The sequence below is a fragment of the Ziziphus jujuba genome, chromosome 5, assembly GCF_031755915.1.
Source record: "Ziziphus jujuba cultivar Dongzao chromosome 5, ASM3175591v1".
NCBI classification, from domain to species: Eukaryota; Viridiplantae; Streptophyta; class Magnoliopsida; order Rosales; family Rhamnaceae; genus Ziziphus; species Ziziphus jujuba.
Genome location: NC_083383.1, coordinates 11,380,855 through 11,405,968, shown reverse-complemented (window position 1 = coordinate 11,405,968; position 25,114 = coordinate 11,380,855). Strand labels below are relative to the sequence as shown.

Sequence of the window (25,114 nt, the reverse complement as noted above, 5' to 3'; positions counted from 1 at the left end):
CACGGAAACATCATGGCCCAATCCAAAAGTTTTTCACATTACGAGTTTTTTCTTTCCTTGGGCTGCAAGGACGGTAAAAGCCGAAGCCCAAACTGTAAACCCTGGTTCTAAACCAATCGGTAAAATTCCTCAAGGCTTAAAAATGGCGACGGAATCGTCTATACGCGCGCTCACCGAGACACTTTGGTATGCTTGATTTTCCCGCCACATGATCATACGCGAGGAGTTGGAACTCAGAAAGAGAAACGAAGAAGAATTGGGAAATTAGGGTTTCAGTTGTTTGTTTCTGTTGCTCTCAAGAGTCGATAATGTCAAACGCTGCTGAAGATTTGTCCCAATTCGATGTCTCCGTGGAGGTGATTCCTCTTCTGCTTCGCAAGTTTGGGTTTTTGAGAATTAATCGCTTTTTTGGTGTTTTTTTTATTTTTTATTTATTTAATTTTTCTGAACACTGTGATACTGGAAACTGAGCACCATAGGAAAAGGACAAGCTTGTTGCGGAAGTAATCCGGTATGTGCTATTCAAAACCCATCAAAACGCAGGGTGTCCAATTAAGAGGGAAGAGCTCACTCAGATCGTCACCAAAAACTATCGAAATCGGTTTCTTCCTAGCCTCATCATCAATGAGGCTATTCAGAAACTGTCCAGCATTTTTGGATACGAGATGAGAGAGCTTCAACGTTCTCGTCCTTCTTCTACAACTCTGGGCCGCTCTTCCCAGCATAGTCAGTGTTATTTCTTTTTTTTGTTTTTATGGAATTGTTTGGTCCATGGTCTTTGTATTTCGTACTTGGCACCGAGTAGACTGCTAGTTTTGTCCAATCTGTTTATTTAGCTTCCCAGTACTGTGCTGTAGTATGATCCTTCTTTTTTACTTTCTTTTTTTTTAATTACTAAAAAAAGGTAATTGTCGTTACTCAAGATCAAAGGAGCTTCATCTTGGCAGACGATTAGCACCAGAAAATCTCAGCCTTCCAGTCATTCTAAGATAGTAAAATACAAGGTTGTGGTCTAGATGTAGGTCATTCAAATTATCTACAGCAAACAGCTTGGTCATTATTTTGGGCTTCACTTATGATGGGTTGGGAGATATTTTGGGTTTTTTGGTCTTGTACCATTTATTTTGTTGCTGGAGTAGAACTTGATTCTTTAAGCTTTCGAAATTCATTTGTCAAATTCTTAGGAAAATGATTGATATTCTTCAGAGATGAATTCTCTAACCCATCACCAGCCCACATGCAACACTAAAATTTTGGGAAGCTGTGTAACAATGCGCTAAAATGCATGTTAGCTGGTTGAACATGATACTCTTATGTCATTGTTTTTTCTTCGTTACCCTAAGTCATAATACTGCTTCAACATCGTACTGTTATGTACATTGTTTAGATGTCTCTTCTATTTTATTGATAATTTTTCCGGCTTGTTTGGACATTTTCTATTTTATTGATAATTTTTCCACCTTGTTTCAGTTGTGGCAGATCCGAAATCCTATGTTCTCATTAGTCAGCTTCCAGCTGATGTGTATAGAAAATATGTTGATGATGTAAATACAGCTCATACTACCGGTTTTACTTTTGTTGTTGTTGGTATTGTACATCTTGCTGGTGGCAAAGTCTCTGAAGGTATGCTACGCTAAGTTGTATTTTTCTTTACCCATAAGACCAAATTTAGTAATTTGTGAAAGAGGTGTACGAGGATACATGGAAATTTTTTTTTCTTTTAATGAGACATAGTTTCTTGTTAGTTTATTGTGGTTTTCTAACATTAAGAAAACCTACTTTGTTATGGTGGAAGGACTGCAGAAAACCTTTGGCATCATTTGAGGCGGATGGGATTGGTTGAAACTGATGAAAACCACCCAGTCCTTGGAAACATCAAGCAGGCATTGGAGGCACTTGTCCAGCAAAGGTTGGAATTTGTCCATGACTGCGAATTTGTTTATTTTCCATGTTATTGACGGCAACTATAATTTATCATCGATCAACCATAGGTATCTATTCCCAATGTCTTTCTCTCCCTTCTTGCAGATATTTGCAGAAAGACAAAGTAAGTGGACCTGAAGGCAATACTACGTTTTATGAGCTTGCTGAGAGGGCTTTGGATGGACCTGTCAGTGAGAAGATTAAAGAACATATATCTCAGGTATTGTCTGATGTCAAGTCATTGATAATTTTGTTCCCATGATTTTTTCTGTTCTTCTATAGTTCAAGAGTTTATTGATTTTGAACTTTGGTAATACGGTCTCATCAAGTCTTTTAGAAAATTGCACCTTTAGGCAAAGTAATAAAAGAGAATAAAGTTCCCCCCCTGACTTTGTCAGTCATAATTTCTTATTACGATTTCTTGTCAATACACTGTGGGAACTTGTTTTTATTAGATTAAACAATGTTACATTATAGTAGCTGATATTTCATATTTGGTTATGTTATCTGTTTATCCAAGAAAATAGCCTTACGAATTTCTCTTTGGCAGATTGTTAACAAAGATGTTACCTATGTGGATGCTGACTAGCGTGCAGTTTGCTAACTTCTAGCTAACTTATTGAGGTATAAGATGATGGTTCTCATTTTGTTGCCATATGACTGAGCCTGTTGATTCTATTTGAAGCTTCTTGCTCATTAGAGATATTCACCCTTACATTCCAGATGGCTGATTTTGGAGTTTTTGCTCTATGATGTGTGAACTGGCAAATAGTAAATATTAGAGCCTATAGGAGGCGGATTGCTTGAGGCACCGGCTGACATGAGCCAGTCGTTGGCAACTAGCCCTATTGTTCTATACTTATCGGCTGCTTTAGGAATCTAATTTGCTTGAAATTTTTATTATATAATTTCCATAATTAGATTTATCATATAAACCAAACAATCTGATACCCTTGGAACTGCCTAGTGACAAGTTCACTACTCATTATTACTACATGCTCTTGCGGAGGACCAGAATTTGAATCTCCACCTCTAATAGATTTTTAAAAAAAATATAAAATAAAAAATAAATAAAAGAATAATAAAAATAAAAAATCGATACCTTTTCCACTGGATGGGCACCCTCAGAGCGGAATGTACATCAAACTACTAGCAAATGATAACATATTATGTTGGTGGTGAAGAAGATTTGTAGTTAATGGTGGATGTATTTTTTGAATCAGGACAGAAAGTTTATTCCCTTCTGTCGATAACAGTAGATAATAAGTTTGAAACTTAGCTCTAAAAACCAAAAGACAAAATATGAAACAGCCAAACAGGCTGTTTTAGCAACCAAAGAAAATCAAAATAAAAAAATAAATAATAAATAATGGAAATTTTTGTTTAATAAGGGATGTTCTATTAGGTCTGAAAAAGTTAGAAAACCATTTCTTTTAGACTCTATTTGTATCTTAGAAAGTGCTAAAAAAATAATAATAATAATAATAATGCAGAGGAAAACTCAAAAGAGAAAGTCAATATATAAATGTAGATTTCTATTATTATTATTATAATTATTATTTTCTAAATTGGGAGGAATTCTAGTTGGTGGAAAGCTTCAGTTCCTTTGTCGCTCCCTTTGCCTCAAGTCTCCTCCTGACGCCTCGCTGTAAGGCCACACATCACATTCAACCTTTTCTGAGAAACCATAGAGTGAGGCAAAGAACCCATCCGCTGGTTCATCCATGACGGGAACCAAGACGCTAAGCATGTCATGCTTAGCGATCGAGGCAAGCACTGGAAGCAAGCACTCCAGTGCCTCCACGGCAAGGCATGTGGACTTAATGGAGAGGAGTGAGTGAGAATGCACCGAGTTGAACACAAGGTGGGGAAAGGCTACCACGGTGAGAGGTTAGGTTGTATAGGAGCTTGAAGATGCGGCAGAGAACGAGTATGTTGCTGCTTCCGAATTGGAGATAGCATGTCAACATGTCAACGATTGAGGATATCGTACATTCAAAAGTATCGACAATACAAGCTCTGATACAAACTAGGGCTTTCAGTCTCCGCACTGAAATTCACAGGTAAAATTGAGAGAGGTGGTTGCTCGTGCTAGGTGTATATTCCCCCATTGAAGATCTCAAAGTTTTGGCTTAAATTTTGCATGGCACAACTTGTAATGTAGTAAAAATTTCAAATAAACTTTGAAAAAAATAATAATAATAATAATAATAAGAGAAATTTTTCCCTCGTTATTTTGTTGACAGGTAAGTATAAATATGATAAAAGAATTCCGTTTATTTCCCCTTCTATTTTTCGTCATCCTACCAAACATGAGAAAACAATTTTTTTTTTTTTCTCCTCCCTTTATTTTTCCCCTACTTTTTCCCCAGCATTTTCTTTATCCAAATAGAGCCTCAAACAATTGCAAATTTCCACCATATAACTTCCTAAAACACCAGAATTTACATCACTGCTTTAAATGGTCCGTGATAATCCTATTGGCTCTTAAAATCAACTTCATAACGCGTAAAAACAGATGGATTTGGCACAGACAACAAGGCAAAACTAATTATTAACCTACAAATAAATTGCAGGTCTTAAGTCTGCAATTTGAATGGCAAACTTGTTGTAACCTATAAATTATATGGACAAAAGGAGAAATGAATTACTACAGCATCAAGATACAATAAAATATTTTCACCTTCATTTCATGAACATTGAACCCTGAATAGTCTTCCTAATGAAGGGGTGCAAGATGATTTTCTTAAACAAACACTTCCTGGCACTGACATATTCAGCAGCTCCACCATGGGCATCCAACTCTGTCAAACAGTAGTAAGAAGGTCAATGGCATTCACTCGTTGCAACACCACGGCTGGTGCTTGCATCTCCAATTGAAACAGCAGAGGCAAGGGACTTGGAAGCCCACGCCCTGGCATTAAGTGCTCCTTCCTGCAAATTGCTCCTCTTGCAAGGCTCCTTTAAAGAATTAGACAACTGTACTGCTCGTTTGAGGTAGGTCAATGGATGTTCCAACAAGCTACCTAATCTCACGTTTTGGATGTACCTTCTCCAAGCACATTGAGTAAATACAAGCAGAGTAGGAAAAAATATGTAGAGCAATCGCAAGAGCACAAATGCTGTGGCAAGGGCCAGATATGTTTCCTGACAAAGTAAGTTCTCAGGAGACCTTGCCCATGAGAATGGGCAGCTTTCTGGATCCGTGCTATCATGCTTCTCATTAGACGATGGACTTCCAATTTCGTCTACTGATATTTGATCAAGTGATGCAGTTGAAATGCCTACACTCATTGAGCATATTCAATTAGGACAGATTGACAAGTACAAAAGGATTAATTCATGGGTATATAAGATGAAAGAAATTACAAGTAGAAAAAGAAGCAAAAGATCCTGAATTTTGCAAGATTGAAGATCCAACCAGGTGCTTAACAGTAAAGACCGTTCTATCAAAATATCCATCTCTTCTAACCATAAGAATACCTCTCAAAATTTGCACTTTTATGTTTGAAAAATCAGATCAGCATATATTTCAAGGTATAGCAAGACTAACATATCAATGAAAATTACAATTTCAAAACACCAGCAAAGTTATCAAGTTCTAGTCAAAATCAATAATATAATACATATATATGTTTTTGAATCATTCATAAATGACAATCAGGAGAAGATGATAAGATTGTGTATCAAACAAAATGGCAAACATATAAAATATTTCATAATATAAGCCCTGAGTAAAAGGAAGAATTTTACCTGTCACATCACTGTAGAAAGCAATGAGAGACCCAGGGGTCCGGGAGCCATGATATCGAACGCGCATTGTGGAATTTAAAATGAAAAGAGTAGGAAATCCATGAACTCCATATTTAGAGAGAATGCTGTAGAATGTAATCGATGTTATTCTCCACCTTCAAAAGATAACAATCAAAAAATGCACGGAGATAACTCTGTCAATCACAAACCTTGGCCTGATGGTTGATTCTTCAATTGCAAAGTGTGGGATGGAAGGATATAACGAAGACAGGATGGAAAAGATTGGTCTAAACATCCTAGAGAAAGGACACCAAGATGCATAGAATAGCAGGGCCACATAATCCTGATTATCTTTGTGAACCATGTTAAGTGCCCTTTGTAATACAACCTCATCTCCCTACACAGCAGCAAAACAGAAGGTTCGTTAGAACACAATGCCAGTGCAATTTTTCAAGCTCAATTGTTCAAGCTAGTGACAAAGTTATCAAGTTATGGCTATGTTCATCCTATCGGTACCAACTGCAAACGAAACTGTGATGAAAACAAACAGTTAGAGCTAATTGTTGTGCTGCAAATTGTACAAAATTTCAGTCTTCTCCACATAGAAAGGTTTGATAATAATAATACATCACCTTGCCAATCCGTCTCAAAACAGAGCCCAAAAAAATTACCACATTACATAAATTTGAAAAACTAAAAGGTTTTTAAAAAGGACACTCATGTGCAACAATGAATGCATAAATTTTGTAGGATGGTACGTAAAAAGCACTTAATTTGGAAAAAAAAAGAAGAGAAATTCCTAAGAATATCATCTCAACAAATTCAGCTGAAAAAAACCAAAAGCAAAATCCCCCTACAATGCTCTTCCCTAAAAAAGCAGTCTTGCAATGAAGCTCTTTCTCAGCATCGTCACAAAAGAAAATAGATGTTATATTCATTAGCTTTTTTGGTCCTATTCCACTATAACACCAGATGCTCCACCCGATCTCTTCAACTTTCCGAATTGTTGGTTGCAGAATAAATTCACAACCTTCAAAATCTAGCTTGTCTAATATTCTTTTAAAATAAAATATATCCATTTAGTTTGTCCACAATAAAGTACATATTAAAAGAACGCAACGCAACATAAACAGATTTCCAGTTCCTACAATCAAATACAAAAAATAAAAAAAAGACAACAATCGAAGGATATATAACGGCGACAAAAACAAAAGCAGAAAAAAATTAAATTTTAAAAAAATATACATATATCTATATAAATATATGTAAGATGGGTACCTCGGTAACAGCAACGAGACGAAAGGATTGAGAATCACCGTCAACGGGGCAGTTATAGTCTCGGAACCCAAAGATCGAGTCGGTAACGGACTCTGTAGGACAAAGGGCCGGTTCCAAAGCGCATGTTAGCCTTCCCCATAGCAACAGCACCAGGATCCCACTTTCCCAAACCCTAATCCCCATTTTAAGATCCACAACCACGATGCACCAGATAGCAGATTACCCCAATCGGGTCCCACCGACCCACCAAAAAAAAGAAAAAAAGAAAACTCCCAAGATAGAAAAAAAGACCTAATAAATCAACGCTGGGGAGACGATAACAGAGGAAGACAGGAGTGAGGTGGCTGTGGTGGTGGTGGGAACCCGGCGCATTTTAGCGTCGAGGTGGGGGGTTTTTGAGGAGGTTGGACCTGGGGATATGGAGATGAGATAAGAGAAATTGAATTGTGTTTTTTTTATTTTTTTTTTGGTCAAGGTGTTGGAATCTGATTGGAACGTGTTTTTTTTTTTTTTTTTTTTTTTTGGTTGGTATTTTTGGGGGTAGGGTGTATTTGATTCGGAGACACGGCTTCCGTTATGCAAAATTAGAATAAAGATATATAAAAATAAAATAAAATTATACAACAAATATATGATGGTGCAGTGAAGGTTTGGGGGGTTTTTGGTTGGGGATTCATTGAAAGTGGAAGTTTCTTTTCGTTTTCTATGATTCTGGTTTGCTGAAGAAGGAAGAGTAGAGATGGTGGCTTTGGGGTTGAATTGGGTTACAACTTTGAAATTACAATTTTGGAGTTGAAGTTATAGCTGAGCGTTTGAGTCAGATCGAACACTCTCTCTCTCGCACTCTCGTTTAATTGCACTTTTTTTTTTTTAACATTATAAATTACTTTAAATTTGTAGTTTAAATTTATGCATGGTTTTTAAAGATGGCTCGATTTTGAACCGAAATGTAATCTAATTTATATTTATTGATTTTTTTAATATATAATCCAAATCAAATAATTAAAATATTTAATTCAAATAAAATTAAATTATTTATGATTGATTTAGTTTGAATTGATTAATTGGTTTGAAATTTACTAATTTATAAATATATAATATAAATAAAAAAATTTTCAAATATAAAATATAAATAATAAATTATAATTATCCAAATATAAAATATAATTATAATACAACATAGTCTATAATGAAAAATAAAAAAGAAAATATAGCAAATGATACACATCATGCACTTATCAAGTAACAAGCATTAATGTTATCATCTCATTCTTACAAAATCAAATTACAATTGTTATAATAAATAATATAAAATAATACATTCATCAAAATTCATTTATTCAATAATCGATTTGGGATTTGGGGATGTAAAAAAATATATATATATATTAAAAATTAATATATAAAAATAGAAAAAAAGAGTTAAAAATTAATATATAAAACTGAAAAAAAATTAAAATTTATATATAAAAATTAAAAAAATAAAAAAATATATATAATTTTTTAATTATATAATATATTATTTGGATTGAATTGGATTAGATTTGATTAAATATACTTCCAATCCATAACCAATTCAATCCATATAATTTATAATATTTTAAATTAAATCCAATCCAATTGATGTAAAAATCCAATCCAAACCATTAAAAATAGATTAGATTGGATGGGTTGAACAGATTGGATTGAATTTTGCCCACCCCTACAATCATATTGTATTTTGCCCACCCCTACAATCATATGTATGATAAATATATTTTAACCATAAAGCTATCCTGTTTGTCACGTCAACTTGTATTTAATCACAAAATACCCATATAATTTTAAATACACATACATTTATCGTATAGGAAATTTCTACCCGTAGGCTTATGATATAAACGATTTAAATACTTTTTTTTTTTAATCGATAAAAACATATAAACATCTACCTCGAATTAAGATCTTCTACATTTTTTTTCATATTTATCTATGTTTGGGCTTTCAATTTTAATCTTTGATAGTTAATTTGATGGATAATATCAAACTAATTTATTAAAAATTTAAAAACATAAATAAATTCAATCTGAATAAGAGCCGAATATTGGATGAAATATATTTTAAATGTTTACAAAACAAGAGCACACAAACGTACAACAAAACAAAAAACGAACAGAGGATCCAAATCTGATTGTTTTGTTTATTTATTGGTTAAGTTTGTTTTGTAATCTTCTACCTCCTTATACTAACAGACACTGATGATTGATGATTTTTTCTTTTTTTTAATCATAATTGGCAACCAATCATCCATTTATATTAAATAAAAGTTCCATCATTGATGGTTTAATTTTGACCCAACAACAACCCGTTGATTGTACTCGGTTTGTTCAAGACTCCGTCCTTGTGGAAACCAATTGTAAGGGACAGGTAGAGCTAGTGGACTAGAAAGAATCTTAAGGTGGAGAGACAGCTTCAAGAAAACAAATTTGGTGGCTGGGAACCAGTACGACCATCTCTTATTCCTAACATAATTTCATTGATCATCTTCTCTTTGAAAAACTCAGGTAAAATAATTTTCCATATAAAAAAAAAGGGGTAAAATTTGTGTTTTCTATATTATGCACTTTGGACATTCACTGTTTGCCTTGAAAAATTATTTATAAAATAAAGGAAATAGAAATTCCCAATTAATCTCTAAATAATGTTTACCCATCGTTACCATAAATTCGAATTATTTTTAAAAATATATCTTGAACAATCACATGGAAATTGCAACAATCTCATATAACAATGGAATGAGAACAAACAAAATTCTAATTTTTAGAACAAAATACATAATTAATTGTCTCTTTAACTTTTCTATTTTTAAAATTAACCCTTTTTTTTTTTTTTTGGACCACAGTTTTAAAAGAAAATCATTAAACTCACTTTGCTGATTGATATACTACAGTCAGGTGGGTATTTTTTCATCCCCATTAAGTTGAAGTAAACTCCAACCCGGCATATTCAATATAAAAAAACACTTATGGCTAGGCCGAACAGTTCTACAGTGTAAAGTTTTCCAGCCAACTCCCTCGAGTCATTCCAATTTAATATGCTGGTCTCTTAATAAAGTAAACCAACAGGTGCAAGTAGACGGTGACCCAAGTGGCATAACAGGTAAAAGCGTGGCTATGCAGTCATCACCAAGCTTGTAAACTTAAAGATGGAAGACAAGGAAATAGCAAAAGACGGAATGGTCTTGGATTCCAGGACCCTACTGGAGATGTAGCGGTTGGATTTACTTGGTAATGGTAGGGCAAATATTACAATGTGAATACCAGAGTAATTAATTCAAATATTCCAAATAGAAATCACATTTGAACTCCAAGACATGGATGTTACATTGCAGTTAGATGTTATATATTACAATCTCCAGGTAAACAAACTAAAACTAGCACTACAAGCAGTTAAAAATGATTCCGACACCAATTAAAGGTTATGCAAATTGTAATTCCCAGGTCAGTCCCTAAACCTATGGGCCACTTTTGGTTTCGTTCTTCTACTAAGGAGAAAAAATGTGTCAATGAAAATTAATCTTTAAAAAATAACTGCCTAATCAGTTTATGAGCAATGAAACAATCAGTTTGACCTAGAGAGTAGAAAAGAAAAATATGGCAGTAAGTCACCTCCAGTGATAAACAGCCAAAAAGTGTCTTGGCAAAACCGTTGGACCGCCATATGCACAACCTGATATGAACAAACTTGTAGAGTCTTCAAATAAGCGTCCATCCTTGTCTGGAAGATATAGAACCTATTAGAAATTTTGATCACAAGCATCATTATTAACAGGATCTTGGCAACTATACAATAAAATAAATGACACTCCACTAGCTTTAGAGGAAGGAAAATACAGTACCAGCAGGCCTGCATGGCGAGAAAACGGTGAAGAAAGAAAAATGTATGAATAGCAGAGACTAAAGTATTAACCTTCTAAAAACTTTCACCACCCAACCAAAAAAAAAAAAAAAAAAAAGAAAAAGAAAAAAGAAAGAACCTTTTAAACACCACGCTCATATACGATGAGATAAAATAAACTTGGACTAACAAAGGAAAACATAGAAGACATCATACAGCTATAGAGTCAAAGCAAACATTTAAACATTTATTAAAACTCATAACTTCTCAACAGAACTTCCTTGTCAGCTTTCCTCAAACATTATTAAGACATGATATCTGCATCATGATAATAACACCACCTCTGGAAAATTAATCAACAGAAATAGCTCATAGTAACCTAAATCTAGCCAGGGGCTATCAGGAGTTGACTAAATTTAACAACATGCTTGCACAAGGAAGACAAGCTCGAGTTTGCCAATTTTTCACAATTTGAGTGCCATCAAGGTCTTATGCAAAAATATAGTTTTAAGCAAGCTTGTAAAATTAGGAATTTTAATGTGTATCATTTCCTAAAGAATGTAACATCTATTTTACAGTATCCTAATAACATATATAAATGATATATACATATAAATATGCATGTATGTTTTGTATGTCTATGCATACACACAGACACAACTTAGCATGAATGCATGATGAGAAGGAGAATGGGCTGTGATAACTCAACATAGAGCATTAGTATGTTCTCCATATTATGAAGTCAGTATAGAAGTTTGGCCCATAAATGGCTTAGCAAAGAAATACTCAAGCAAAAAAAATAAATTTCCAATCAAATAAGACAAAAGTTGTAACCTCCCTCTGGAACAATATTTCAATAAGTTAGCTAGTCTTTCTTGTATTAATCACTAAAACTGTCAGCCAACTCATGTATATAATCCTACATATCAATCAACACAAAAAAACTGCATATGCTTCCAAAGATCCATCTTTCCTTTTTCAGAAACAAAAGACACAGAAAACAAAGTAATGGAGCCATTGAACATATGAAATTACCTCATATCTGAAATTTAATCCTCGATTGAAGTTTGGTATACAACAATCAAATCTTCATTTGAGCCACAGCACTAATTGACAGCTATAGTGGATTGAATTGGCTTGAGAACTTAAACTGGCAGGTAGCACACACAAGGCCTACTGATCCTGAATGTTTTTCAGGGTTAACGGCTTCATGATGACACTCCTCTCCACACCATGCACAGACTGTAACGGTCTGAATCCTGCTAGCTGTCTGTGGACGAGCTTCCTTTTCAAGCCAAAAATAAGAATCACAACTTTTCCCCATCTCTGCATCATCTGACAAGACCTTCGACTCATTTGATTGGGAACTTCCTTGCAATGTCAGAAAATTGTACTTCGAAGGTCTTATGCTACCCAGTCTTGGCCCTTCTAAACCAGATGTGCTCTCAAAACTTTCATTATTACTAAAATCTCCGTTTGCACCCTGTTCATTAAAGTAGAGAGAACGCTGTCAATAATTCTCTTGAAGTGCTGAGAATCCTCTCAATTTTTAACTGTACAGTAAGTGGGAGGATACTTATCATCACTATAACTCATAAAGAATCTATAGTCTAAATTCCAAAAAAAAAAAAAAAAATGAAGAAACAAAAAAAAAGTGATAACATTTATCGTACAAAAAGTAGTGAACACAGTACAACCCTTAAGCTCAGAGTAAACCATTTCACACTCAAATAAGACAAAGGAAATAAAGAAATGAATATTTGAGATGATTGGAGATGGATAGCTAACATAGAAATAATCCTTTACAGAATGTTAAAAGTTAATATAGGACCAATGAAAATGTAGTATATGATAGAAGCCACTCCTCCACCCACCTATCCCTTGACCCCTCAGAATAGTAACAGATATTTAATCTTCAAGATTACGTATTATTAAAAACATTAAATTTAAATTCCACTAGTCGTGTGTCATACCTTGTCTGACAATATATCAAAATTTGGAAAACTGCCTGATACTTGCATTAGTGCAGATGAAGTACCAGCTGATCTGCTCCGTTGGACATTTTGTTCATCAGTTCTGCAGATAAGCTCAGACATGATCTCCCCACTAGGTTGGGAAATATTTCCTAAAACGGTCATCTGATCATCATTCCTAGACTTTTCTAGATCCTCTGGTGTAGGTTGATTCGAAAGCGTTCTTGAGTGCACCATGGTAATTTTTTTTTCAGTGGCATCTATTTGCTCACTACCAGAAGGACCAATAAAATCAATTTCAGAACCCCTTTTCAGGTTAAGCTCCTCCAGTGTCCCAATACAAACACCAGGTACAGTAGTTGCAATGGAAATTGTTTGGATGTTTCCCGAAATAACAGGGGAAAATCCTTCTGAACTCCTCCGACCTGCCACATTGCCTGTAACAGTATTGACATCAATTCCTGTGTTACAGCTACCAAAATCGTGCAATTCCTCATTGTTGCAAGAGCTTTTAACCTCGTTATTTATGTGTTCCTGAATCAAGTGTGAGGACCTATTATTCATATTATTTACAAGATCATAGCTTTGACCACAACCAGAGCAGCTAGGCAGATGACTTTCAGGAGAGACGATGTTCCATTTAAGTTCCTCCGTTTTGCTGTTGCAGATAACATTATCTTTTAAAACAGATGCATGCTCATTTGCATTTGAAGATAAAACAAGTGAACACCCTTTAAAAGTTCCTTCTTGCTCCATGTCAGGGATGATATTGGCATCTATTTCAGTGTCCTTGGTACCAAAAGCAATGCACTTACTATTCTTAGAGTTTTTGGCATCAGCCACTTTGGTCCCATTAATGGTGCCAATAGAAGACTTAATAACATTATCAACAACAACACTTTTATCGACAATAACAGGAGTAGATTCATCACTTTCAAAACTTTGTTCTTCCAATGGTCTTTCCCTCATACAATTGGGATTCTTTGCAAAATCTTCAGCAACACAACCTGGTTTATTTAGAGTTGGAATGCAATAACAGCCTCCTAAAATTCTGTCAGTCTCACCAATACTCGCAGCATTCACATTGGCTCCAACATGGTTGCCACCATTACCAATTGCTCCAACATTATTAACATTATTCCCAACAACACATGTTTGCTTATCAGAAGACGAACTACAAATATCAATTTCAGAACCTCTTACCTGTACAGATTTCAACAAGATGGAATTTGGATTTCCATTCCCATCCTTTACAGAACCACAACTTTGTTCATTCCCGGATGGAATAGAAGAAAAGCCTTGATATATACTTTGCCGCTTTACATTACTATAAACGTCCTCAGGCCCAGAGTCTCCAGATATTGAATTATAATTTTCAAATTCATCCACATTATCTTCTACTCTGCTAGTAATCTGGCCATGTTCAATATCCTTTTTACTACATTTATCTTCCTTGTCAACTGAAGCAAGTAAACCACCACTTATTTCATTGGAAATGCAATTGACAGCATTTGCTTTGTTAGAAAATTCACAATTATTTTCATTCTCATTATTAGAAGCCAATGCTGCAACCCAATTGGAACTGCCACAAACAGAAACTTCAACAGCTTCATCAAGCTTCCCTAAGTTATGATTGGTCATATTACAAACTTTATCCTGAATCTCACAATATTTCTTATCCTTTTCATCTTTACTAGAATTCAGAGCTACCTCATTGTGAGAATATGAAACAAGTCCATGATTCTCTCCGTCAGTACAAGCTCTGGTGTCAGCATCTTCTTTCAATTCACTATCAGCAAAACCAGAACTCAGTTTGAAACTGGCTTCTGAGTTCAAAGTTTTCTCCTTCTCAGTTCCAATTGATTCTTGCATCTTCAAGGATGTCAATGAATCAACATTTAGTACTGGGTCAGAGCTCTTCTGTTTGTTTGATAGTCCTTCTAAAACTTCATTGCTCTTCACATGGACCCCAATATGGCCATTATACTGAATCCATTCATCAAATATTTTATGACAGAACTGGCACTCATATTTTTCATCTTTTACAATAACCCCTTCATAGACTGAGAAGTGGCGATTACATCTGTTTGCTGTCCCTTCATGTGATGATAGGTGGTGCAAAAGACCATTCTTCTCATTAAAAGTCATCATGCATATGTGGCATTTTAAAAGATCAAAATTTTGAACTTCCTCTGGATTCCTTGTCTTGGATAATGTAGCCTGCTTCTCCTCATCAGTTGACACAGAGGTAATGAGCACTGGCGAGCAGCTTATGAGCTCAATAGCATCCTTGTCATTTTGAAATTGAAAATTTGCATCCTATCATATAACTTGGAATAAAAATCACCAATCAAATAGAATTTAGCAAACATGTGTAAAATGACTTACATATTCAGATCCCGTTTTACTGACAATCTGACTATCACTGTCACCATGACCAGGTTTTGACTGGCTTGCATCTTGGAATCCAACATAGGCAAGCAAGTAAGAAGAAACTTCCTTGCACGACAGAAACTGCTGCCCATTAGGGCTGGATAATATGGAATTAGGAAATTTGCTTAAGTAATAAAATACAGACAGCTATTAAGGGAAAAAAGCAAAATGTAATATCCTATAAAAAAACACCACTATTATGATTTTACACCATGCAAATAATGAAACTGATAGACCATATAATTATAGACATTTTTTTATTTGGGATAAGTAACGAACTTTTATTGATAGACCTTTTTTTTTTTTCTTTTTTTTTCTTTTTTTTTTTGGGGGGTTGGGGGGGGAGGTGAGATAAGAACAATCTTTTATTGATAGGAAATCATCGCAAAGGGTATAGAGGAGGATAAGAAATCCTAACAAACAAAAAATACAGCAAAACAGAAACAGTAACATTTAAGACAATAATAAAAATTAAGAAGAACTCAGCTGCCCATGACATCTTTCCAATTTAGAACAATCAAAGAAAAAGGCAAATCTTCGAAAGCTATATCTGTAGAGGCCCACAAAGATGCTAAATATTTAGCCTTCTCAAAGAGATCTTCATTTATAGACATTTTGAACTATTTATTGCTATTATATTATCACAGCTAGTTTTATTAATTTATTTCTATGCTTTTCTCTCAGTTCTTTCTTTCTCCTCTCTTCCTTTTTTCTTTTTCTTTTCCAGTCCTACATCATAACGACTTCTCAAATAGTACAACAATATTTCACAGGCCAGTGAAGTTGCATAAAATAACTATTTTTTTTTCCCCCTCTTTTAACTGGTAGGAACACATTCCTTGTCAAGTATACAAAAGTCAAAAACTAAAGAACCGGTTTAAACTAATAATTTCATTAAAGAAAATATGGAAAATCAAGAACTTAATAAGAGAAGCAGGGGACGACTTCAGCTAGGGAATCATATATGTCCAGGAAAAAAGCATACTTGCTCACAAATTTTCTGCTCCTGCTAAAAGTTCCATGTCTTAAATAGAGGAACATCATTGCAAACTTTGCTTTTTGCCACTATTACCAATACCAATGCTCATGCCAACTCTCTCAATCACTTCTACCAAATCAAGGAAACAACTGACTTACACCAAATCAAAACCAACAGCTGGAAGCCTCATGGCAATTACTAATGTAATAAAATATGAACCAATGAAACATGAGACAATTTTTCATGACCTTAAAATGTGTTATCGATTTATCACCCATAATGGATTTCTAAGGAGTTAATATCCAAACCAGGAAGCAAAGTTAGCTGGAGAACCAATTGCCAAGTCTCCTTCTAAGGAAAACATTTTCTCACATGATGCATTAACTTGCAACTTAGTCCTGTTAACCAGAGAATTCAGCTTTGGCTGGTTTCAGAATTTTAAATATACTTTCAGGTATAAATTCAAAAAACCAGCTCCAGTTGAGTCAATATTTGTTTTATGGGTGTTAGTTACACAAGATCCCGATTTGGTAGCACATACATCATATCACATTATGCATGTGTTTAGAAACAATTTAAACAACATCTACACATTTAGGAGAGGTTTACTAAAGCTATGCTAATGTCCTGGTTAAAAACTGGAGTATCAATGCAATCAGTTTGGTTTCCAAAGAAGCATCACCACCACTTCCCCGACCCCCAACCCACCCTACCTTCCCCCAAAACAATGTGAATAGTTACGTACATATATATAGAATAATTATCAGGATTGCCAAAAATATACACACACATTATAAACATAAAGGTATTACATATTTAAAAACATATACACATATATAAACATAGTATAAAAAATATATACATACGAGCAGCCAAGCAGAGTAAACGCAAATGACACCCATAACTAAACCAGCTAACGAAAGATTTCATTTCAAAATTGGTGCTGACATGATGCAAACCTAACATGTTCACAAAAACTTTGAACTCAGAAGAATAAGAGAGCTGATCACAAAATTTCTCTTCAAAACTAGGAGTGCCCGACAAATATAGGTAATTTACTCTAACCACATTCTGGCCTTTATCCAAATATTTTAGTCTATCTGCATGAGTCCTTTTTAAACTAACTAGGTTTACCTGCATTTTACCCAATGAGCCCCAGCCAAAGGCCAAAGCTGTAGTCTGCTCCATCCATTCATTGTCCAATAAAATCTATTTAACCATGAGGATAAACTATATTTTACAATTGCGCTTGCTGCCTATTTGTTCCTAATTTAGAATAAGATCAAAATTTCAAATCACTCTCATCCTTCATACACATTTTTTTAAAACCATCATCTATACTAAAGAACGTTTTATGGCCATTAATTTTTATGATAAATTACGATACATCAAATTATATGCAGTGAAGCTAAGATCAGATATTAGTCTTCTAGACTTCATTTTTGGCCATTTTTGGGTTCAAATAATTTAAAGAAAAATTATTTCCAAGCGACAACCGTTAAAGCTATAAATTATACCAACATGGAGAAATCACAAATATTAATAAAACTGAACGACAGAGGATTCAGATTACTATTCCAAGATTTATAACTCGATCTACTTAAAGAGAAAAGAAAAATGCATTTCAAGAATAATTTGAACTTCTAAATTAAACTGTAATAACTAACCCCAGAAAATGGAAAATGTAATGAACAAAAACGACCAAAATAATACAATAATCAGTTAAAATTTGAAGTGGTTTTCGTAAACCTACAAAAAAAAAAATTTATTTACCAGTCAAGTTTCAAAAATTTTAAACTAATTTATTACCCAAAAAAGGGAAAAAAAAAAAAAAGTCCACGCCAAATAAATAACATGCAAATAAATAAAAGAAGAGATAGAAATAGCTTAGAGTAAGGAAAAACCTAATGTATCTTCTACAAAACAGATAAACGCGCCCTTCTCTCCTCTCAACAGAGAGCATAATCTTCCAATCCCTTGGCAGCGCGTCTCCAAACTGGCTCGCCTGCACGATCTTCTTCTTCTTCGTTACCCATTCCCCTTCCAAGCCTCCCAAAAACCCTAACAATTCCGCTTCGGTCTCCAACACCTCGGTCCTCTTTCTCAACTCCTTGCCAAATGGATCCTCCATATTCCCCAAAGAGACCAAATCCACAGCACCGCCATTTCTGTTCACATCCACCAATCCCTCCTCCTTCACTACTTCCACTCTCCCCGCGGTAATACTACCCTCAACGGCACGTTTCTCATCCTTGCGAGGCCGCCCTCGCTTCCGCTTCGCCGGACCACCCCCATCCACAATTTCCTTTGGCGAATCGTAAAACACAGCATTCGACGAAGCCAGCTCGACGGGAACCTCCCGTGTGGAACTTCCATTGCTGTAAAAATTCTCAACCGCTAGATTCGCATCCTTACGCGGACGACCTCGCTTCCGTTTCTTCTGAGAAGTATTATCGAAGACAACAACATCAATGGGGATGCTGTGGACGACATTGTTGTTGAAAGGCTGATGGAGCACGGAAGAATCGTCGTTGTATTCGACGCGAACGGGAACGAGGTCGTCATGAGTTTTGGAGGCGAATAGCTGCTTGAGAAGACCGATAATCTGGACGTTCTCTTGGTCGAGTGGCTCGAGAGCGGCGATGGTGGTGGTTTGGCGGGTAAAGGAGGGGGAAGAAGAAGCGGCGGACCGGGCGGAGGACGACGACGCAAATTGGGAGTTCCGAGGAGCCAAACGGAGGCGGGAATAGGTCTGCTTGCGGCTTCCGGCGGATTCGTTGAAAACGGAGCGGTCAATTTTGGGGATGAGAACGTCGTCGTCGCATCGGCGGTGAGCGTGGGATGAGGATGAGGAAGAGCAGAGGGAGAGAGAGTAGAGCTCGGATTGAGAAAGAAGATTGAGGTCGATGAGAGGGAGAGAATCTAGCTGGAGAGAGTGGTGGTCGTCGGCGGTAGGGTCCAAAACGGTGGTGGTGGAGGCCATAACAAAGAGAGAGAGAGAGAGATAGAGAGAGAGAGGCACCGAGTAACTGATTTTCTCAAGCGCCACACCAAGTGGAGGAGGAGAGTAGTGACGGTATTGAGACGAAGTGTGTTTGGGGAAACGGGTTATGATTATAATATGGGATCCGAATCCGTTTTTGTTTAATGCACGGGATTTTATCAGATTCGAGACGTGTCATGTAAGCGTAACCACCAAATAAAATGAGATAAATAAATAATTCGTGATGTTGTTATTATTATTATTATTTTTCTTTTTGCATGCTGTGTATTAACCATATGGCCAATTCTATTGAAAATATCTTTTACATTTTTTTTTGAAAATTATAAAATTTTGGTTTTACAACAAAAACGAAATAAAACTATTCTTCATTAATTGCATCTATTAATCATGTATAAAATCAATAATCATCCAATTCAAGCTTTAGATCTTTGTCCCAAAAAATGACAATAATAACTTAGATCTATTCCAAAAGCAATTTTTTTTAAAAAAAAAAAAAAAAAAAGGTAAAAAGAACATTAGACTTGATCCTTATAATGTCGCTGGGCTGGACGGGTCCGACAGGTTGCTTAGGACAAGGCCCAACCCAATAAATGGCATCCATATACATATATATGCATAGTGATATATATACATATATATATATATATTTCAATTGTTCTTTATATATATATATATATATATGTATATATTGGGGTGCCTTTGAATTTTTATACTTCTATATTTGTTTTGGATAATTCCTAATACACGTACAAATTACTGTTCACATTTATTTTATTATAATTATTTAAAATTCTTCATCTTCATGTAAAATTGAAATTTTTTTTTTTTGGGTAGGGGTATTTAGAAACACCCATTTGTTTCCCATCACAAAAAATATGATTTCCAACTATTCTGGTTGTTTGTTTTGTGCCTGCCTCTTCTCGAACCCCGTTTGACCACAGGACTAGAAGGTTGGGCATATGATTTCCAACTCTTATGATTAAGGTTAACTGAAATTTTACAACCATACTAAGAATAGTAAGTTCAAAACATCGAGTGATAATAAAATAAATAAATAAACTCTTAAAGTGAATACTAGTTTTTTTTTTTTTTTCTTTTTTGGGGCCATGTGCTAGATTATTCCTAATGGCCTATGAAGATGGACATTTGTCAATCGATAATTGGAAGGAAGCACAATAGATTTTGAAATGTGGAACATGGTGTTCCAGAAGCAGCGGATGTGGATCCAACTGAAACAGAAGCAGGGCTGTTTCCCTCTACCGAATGATAAGCAAGATTCATTTTTTATGGAAACAGTCAACTTTCTGGTACTTTCGGGTACAAAATTGGTACGTCTGCTACTTAAATTATTTTCAATGGTTGATGACCTACATACAGTGTTTTTTTTTTTTTTTCTTCCTCTTTTCGTCCATGCATTCTCTTATAATTAACTAATCTGAAAATAATAATAATAATAATAATAATAATAATTACACATACTGTTTGAGCCATATGGGCTGCCCCCTTGGTCCATGATCGTTAAGTTTGTTTTGGGTTTATCTTTTTTAGTTTTTTTTTTTTATTTTTTTTTATTTTTAATGCAAGACCATTAAGAACTTTTTGGTTTCTTTTTCTTTTCGTTTTTTTTTTTTTTTTTTTGGGGGAAAGGAAACTATCATTGAGTTGAACTATGGGATACATAAATAAATCCAATTAAAATTTAATTAATTTGTACCAAATTTACTTAACTACTCAACAAACCATTAATGCACAACAATCTAATATTGTTTTTTTAAAATATCTATACTGTATAATTAACTCGCAAAACGAATTATATTCTTAAGAATAATGCAACCTCAATCTATCAATCGGGATTATACTGTTTAGTCAGCATAAGATGAATTTACGAAACCAAAAAATCTCAGAAATGAAGTTAACTCTTTTGGAAAATAATAAATCGAGAATCTATAAAAGGATATAGGTCAAAATTGAAATGGTGATTATGGTCAATTCAATAAAACAAGGCTACCTTTAATATGGAAAAGCATATATACTTTATAGGAGCCAAAGCCAGATTCCGTGCTCTTTTCCAACATCGGGATCATAATATGCTGTTAAAAAAAATGAAAAATTGTTCTATGAAAACAAATTTAGAAAATAACTTTTACATGTTCTCACATGTTCCAGAAAACAGCTTTAAAATTTTGTGTGGTTTTGACTTTATTAAAAAATATTCCAAACCGAACAGGCCAACTCACTGCAGATTGCAGAGGAGATGACCCACAGATCCATATCATGGATCGGGTCAAGTCGGGTCATTCCCAGCTGGAATAGTTTCCTTTTATAAATATCTGGCTTTTGCTGCTCACATGTGGCTGGGGCTGGGTATGAGTTTCCACCAAAAAAACAAAAAAAGAAAATGTGGCTGCGATTGAATCCGTGAGAGATCTATTAGTTATCAATAATAATAAATTTAGAGCTTATTCCCAAAAAACAAAAAAAAGGTATTCATTTTTTTTAAACAATTGATTCATTTTATCCTTTTGCTGAGATAATTTAGAATTAATTGTTCTTAATTGTTAGCATAATTTCCCCCAGAAAATAAGGGTATACAGAGAAGGTGCTTGTGTATTATTGGTCTATTATTTAAAATTCATCATTCATTTTCATTTTTCCAATTATTACAAATTTTATAACATATGTGAAAACAAGTCACAACCCACACCGTTCCATTAAAAAAAAGAAAAAAATCACAAACCACACCATTATTATTATTTTTTTCAAAGTTTGCTCATAACCCACACCCAATATATTGTTGATAAGTCAATCTAAAATTAATTAAATGCTGCTGTTATATTTCATTGTCTATCATTGATCACTATCATTATAAATAATGATAAACATTAAATGTTGTTCTCAATAATGAGAATTAGTTTTTTTTTTATATGATTACAAGTATGTAATGCTGCCAAAAATAAAATAAAATACATTAGAGCATTTCAAATGATAAATGTGAATTCTAATCAATATGACATATAAACAAACAATTTTGATATTCAGATAGCATAAATGTACAATCATTCAAAAATTGCTCTCAAATGGTACAATATAAAATGCATTTATGAAATAATCCAATGGTAAAAAGTATTAAGTACACACTCCCAAATCTAAAATTCAAATTTTAATTTAACTAAAAATTATCTATCTTCCAGTTATAATGTTGACATATTGACCAAAAAAATATGGTACTGTGGAAGATGATTATTAATAACTATTAATTAATCACACATATTTTATTTATTTTTTTCCTTTATAAAAAATCAACTTTTTTTTTTAAAGAAATTAAAGATAATTTGTTTAAGATAGCTTCTGAAAATAGACATTTACTTTGTAATGAGAAATTTTCCAGTATAGAAAATGCTATATTTTCATGGCTCATAGAAATCTCAACCGGATTGGCTCAAGCAAGAAGAAGGAGAATTGACTTGATCGAATGCTAGTTATGGATCACTGAAGTAATCAATACTTGCATCGATATGGAAATTGATGTGGCTCATATGGTTATTTGAATAGACTCATGTGTTTATTTATGACAACATCAATTAATGAGATAATTTAGAGTATTTCCAATGGTAAAAATGTATTATTATTTATACTTATGTTATTTAGAATTTTTTTTTAAATTTAAATAACATAAATAAACATTCAGTTTTAAAATTATTTTGTGTAAAAAGAATATGTATAACTATTAATTAATTATATATATTTTATTAAATTTTTTCTTTTTGTAAACAATTGACTTTTTAAGAAAAATTTTAATTTAAAGAAATTTTATAGTGTCTATTAGAGTTTTAAGAAGGAAAAGATTAAAAACATCTTCAATAATTCTGTTTATTGATATAATTTATTCGCCACATCTAAAACATAAACAGCTATTTAAAAAAAAAAAAAAAGCCGTCAAATTGATCAAGCTAAACACTCAATCAATTTGATGTGGTAATAAAAAACAATAGATAATATTAATATGATTCTTTACTTTTGGAGGCTTTCCTTTGTCAAAACATTATGTAGTTTCTTAAAAAACAAAATTTTCTACACAAAAAGGGAAAAAAAAAAAACTGAATAATCATAAATAACTTTTTGTACGTTATCATTAGAATTCAATTGTAAAATTGACAGTGCATTTATGCTGATGAAATTTAAATAGTATCAATTTCTATATCACATATGCAATAATTGACATTCATCATGAGAAATTTTCTGAAAACATTTCTAATAAATCTGTCAATTATTAATTTTTTTTTTAAATGATCAACAAAATATTTAGACAGTTCCATCATAAATTTTTTTTAAATAATTATCTATTTTTTTAATAAGATAAAAAAAAATCCAACACTAAACATAATTATTAGAGACGCTTTAAACGATCTCACATTATCTATGCCTGTATATAATTTTATATTTTATTATTATTTATTTATTTATTTATTTTATCCTTTCTACACCACACCCTAATCCATCCTCTCTCGGTCTCCGATGAAGCTCCTCGCCTCCAATTTGAGTTAGGCGTCCATGAAAAAACTTGAATAGATGAGGTGCTTGCAATGGAGTCTTTGTGTAGTCAGACAGATCAATACCTATTTATAACATATTTATTCTCTCTGGTACTTTCAGACGGAGCTCATGCATTTGACAATGTTTGGACCCATCCGCTGTTGTCCCTTTCTCCCTAAAACTCTCTTTTCCTCCAGCATATTATTTCTAGCCCTATGCCAAACAACATGTTATATCTCCCCCCATATTTATAATTAGTTTGCCTGATAGAGGAATCATGTAATGTAATTAACCCATAAACCTCCATAATCATGATTAAAATATGGAATATTTGGATCCAATTTTGTTTTGCAAGCAGGATGAGATCTCTTTCATAGAGTTAAGCCCGGCAAAAAAGAGTAGACTTCTTTTGTAGCTACGGGAGAAAAGAGTAAAACAATAAAATGTGGAGGTGACGGTGTTAGATTATATTAAATTGCTTTTGTTTTTTTCTTTCTTTTTTTTTAAAAAAAAAAAAAAAACAAATTGTGGTGAAATATATAGAATTACTTAGTTGTTTCATCAATTGATGTTCTATAAAGCGTACATATGGCTTTACCAATTAGCTGGTCATGTGTACCACATTTTTTTATTTTTTTATTTTTTGGGCTTGTAACACGTTATACATGCAGAAAAATTTTCATTTTTTAAAATAAATAATTTTTTAATGAATATATATGTCAACCAATTTGTAAAATAAATACTCATAGAAATAATCCGTGCCAAGGCAAACCCATCAAAATATCCCTCTATCAATAAAAAAAATAGATATTATGTAGTTTTATTGCACTAGAAAAAAAACTACAATATGGATCTTGCACCAGAAAAAAAAAACTATAAATAAACATTATATAACTTTATTACATTGGAAAAAAACTATACTTCAAATATTTCACTGGGAAAAAAACTATACATGGAATTTTCCTTTTTGAATGGATTATCTCATGAAAGGATTAATATTTATTCTATTCTTTTAGTAATAATGGGACAATTTTTTTTTTTTTTTTATAGGAACAAAAAGAAGTAGAGCTACTGTACACTCAATAAATACCAATGCGCATGAAAAAGCTTTTAGGGCATCAACACTATTTAAATAATTGCTATGGCCATAGTCATTAAATAGTTTGAGCTGACTCATGATTCTAAAATTCTAATATCAATGTCGCCATCAATATTGTTCTAGTTTTTTTATTGTCTTTCAATTTTTAATAGAAAAAATTAAGAAAGAAAAAAATGAAAGTAATTGGAACTATTTATTTTAATCGTACTAAGGCAGGCTAATCAAATTTGACTTGATTTTATATCATAACACAAGACATGAAG

General features: G+C 33.6%; 3 protein-coding genes across 5 annotated transcripts; 1 reads left to right on the top strand and 2 right to left on the bottom strand.

The window, feature by feature from the left end:
• Positions 1–61: 61 nt before the first annotated feature.
• LOC107405241 (uncharacterized) lies at positions 62–2,866 on the top strand. The gene is made up of 7 exons (XM_016012269.4): positions 62–356; positions 480–726; positions 1,471–1,623; positions 1,804–1,909; positions 2,029–2,143; positions 2,474–2,547; positions 2,647–2,866. The coding sequence occupies exons 1-6, from the start codon at positions 309–311 to the stop codon at positions 2,510–2,512; spliced, it is 708 nt and encodes a 235-aa protein (XP_015867755.3). The 5' UTR covers positions 62–308; the 3' UTR covers positions 2,513–2,547; positions 2,647–2,866.
• A 1,580-nt stretch (positions 2,867–4,446) lies between these two features.
• Positions 4,447–7,719, bottom strand: LOC107405240 (5'-adenylylsulfate reductase-like 4). The gene is made up of 4 exons (XM_016012267.4): positions 6,955–7,719; positions 5,886–6,073; positions 5,677–5,801; positions 4,447–5,207 (listed from the first exon to the last, which is right to left on the bottom strand). The coding sequence occupies exons 1-4, from the start codon at positions 7,135–7,137 to the stop codon at positions 4,750–4,752; spliced, it is 954 nt and encodes a 317-aa protein (XP_015867753.2). The 5' UTR covers positions 7,138–7,719; the 3' UTR covers positions 4,447–4,749.
• A 2,542-nt stretch (positions 7,720–10,261) lies between these two features.
• Positions 10,262–19,411, bottom strand: LOC107407675 (uncharacterized). 3 transcript variants are annotated; one of them, XM_016014983.4, is made up of 5 exons: positions 18,120–19,411; positions 15,192–15,333; positions 12,804–15,122; positions 11,866–12,313; positions 10,262–10,726 (listed from the first exon to the last, which is right to left on the bottom strand). In XM_016014983.4, exons 1-4 carry the CDS (start codon positions 19,196–19,198, stop codon positions 11,948–11,950), a joined length of 3,906 nt encoding a protein of 1,301 aa, XP_015870469.3. In that variant the 5' UTR covers positions 19,199–19,411; the 3' UTR covers positions 10,262–10,726; positions 11,866–11,947. The 3 variants fall into 3 exon arrangements, with proteins under 3 accessions (XP_015870469.3, XP_015870470.3, XP_015870471.3); XM_016014984.4 differs by having other exon boundaries at positions 10,262–10,710; XM_016014985.4 differs by having other exon boundaries at positions 12,804–15,092; positions 18,120–19,410.
• Positions 19,412–25,114: the final 5,703 nt, after the last annotated feature.

Coding starts and splice junctions, on each gene's coding strand:
- LOC107405241 (XM_016012269.4), top strand. CDS start 309: ATGTCAAACGCTGCTGAAGATTTGTCCCAATTCGATGTCTCCGTGGAG. Junction 357..479: donor AATTCGATGTCTCCGTGGAG/GTGATTCCTCTT, acceptor TGAGCACCATAG/GAAAAGGACAAGCTTGTTGC. Junction 1,624..1,803: donor TGGTGGCAAAGTCTCTGAAG/GTATGCTACGCT, acceptor GAAGGACTGCAG/AAAACCTTTGGCATCATTTG.
- LOC107405240 (XM_016012267.4), bottom strand. CDS start 7,137: ATGGGGATTAGGGTTTGGGAAAGTGGGATCCTGGTGCTGTTGCTATGG. Junction 6,074..6,954: donor GTCTCGTTGCTGTTACCGAG/GTACCCATCTTA, acceptor GCTGCTGTGTAG/GGAGATGAGGTTGTATTACA. Junction 5,208..5,676: donor TTTCTACAGTGATGTGACAG/GTAAAATTCTTC, acceptor CAATGAGTGTAG/GCATTTCAACTGCATCACTT.
- LOC107407675 (XM_016014983.4), bottom strand. CDS start 19,198: ATGGCCTCCACCACCACCGTTTTGGACCCTACCGCCGACGACCACCAC. Junction 15,334..18,119: donor TTTTGTAGAAGATACATTAG/GTTTTTCCTTAC, acceptor CATATTATCCAG/CCCTAATGGGCAGCAGTTTC. Junction 12,314..12,803: donor TTGATATATTGTCAGACAAG/GTATGACACACG, acceptor TTTAATGAACAG/GGTGCAAACGGAGATTTTAG.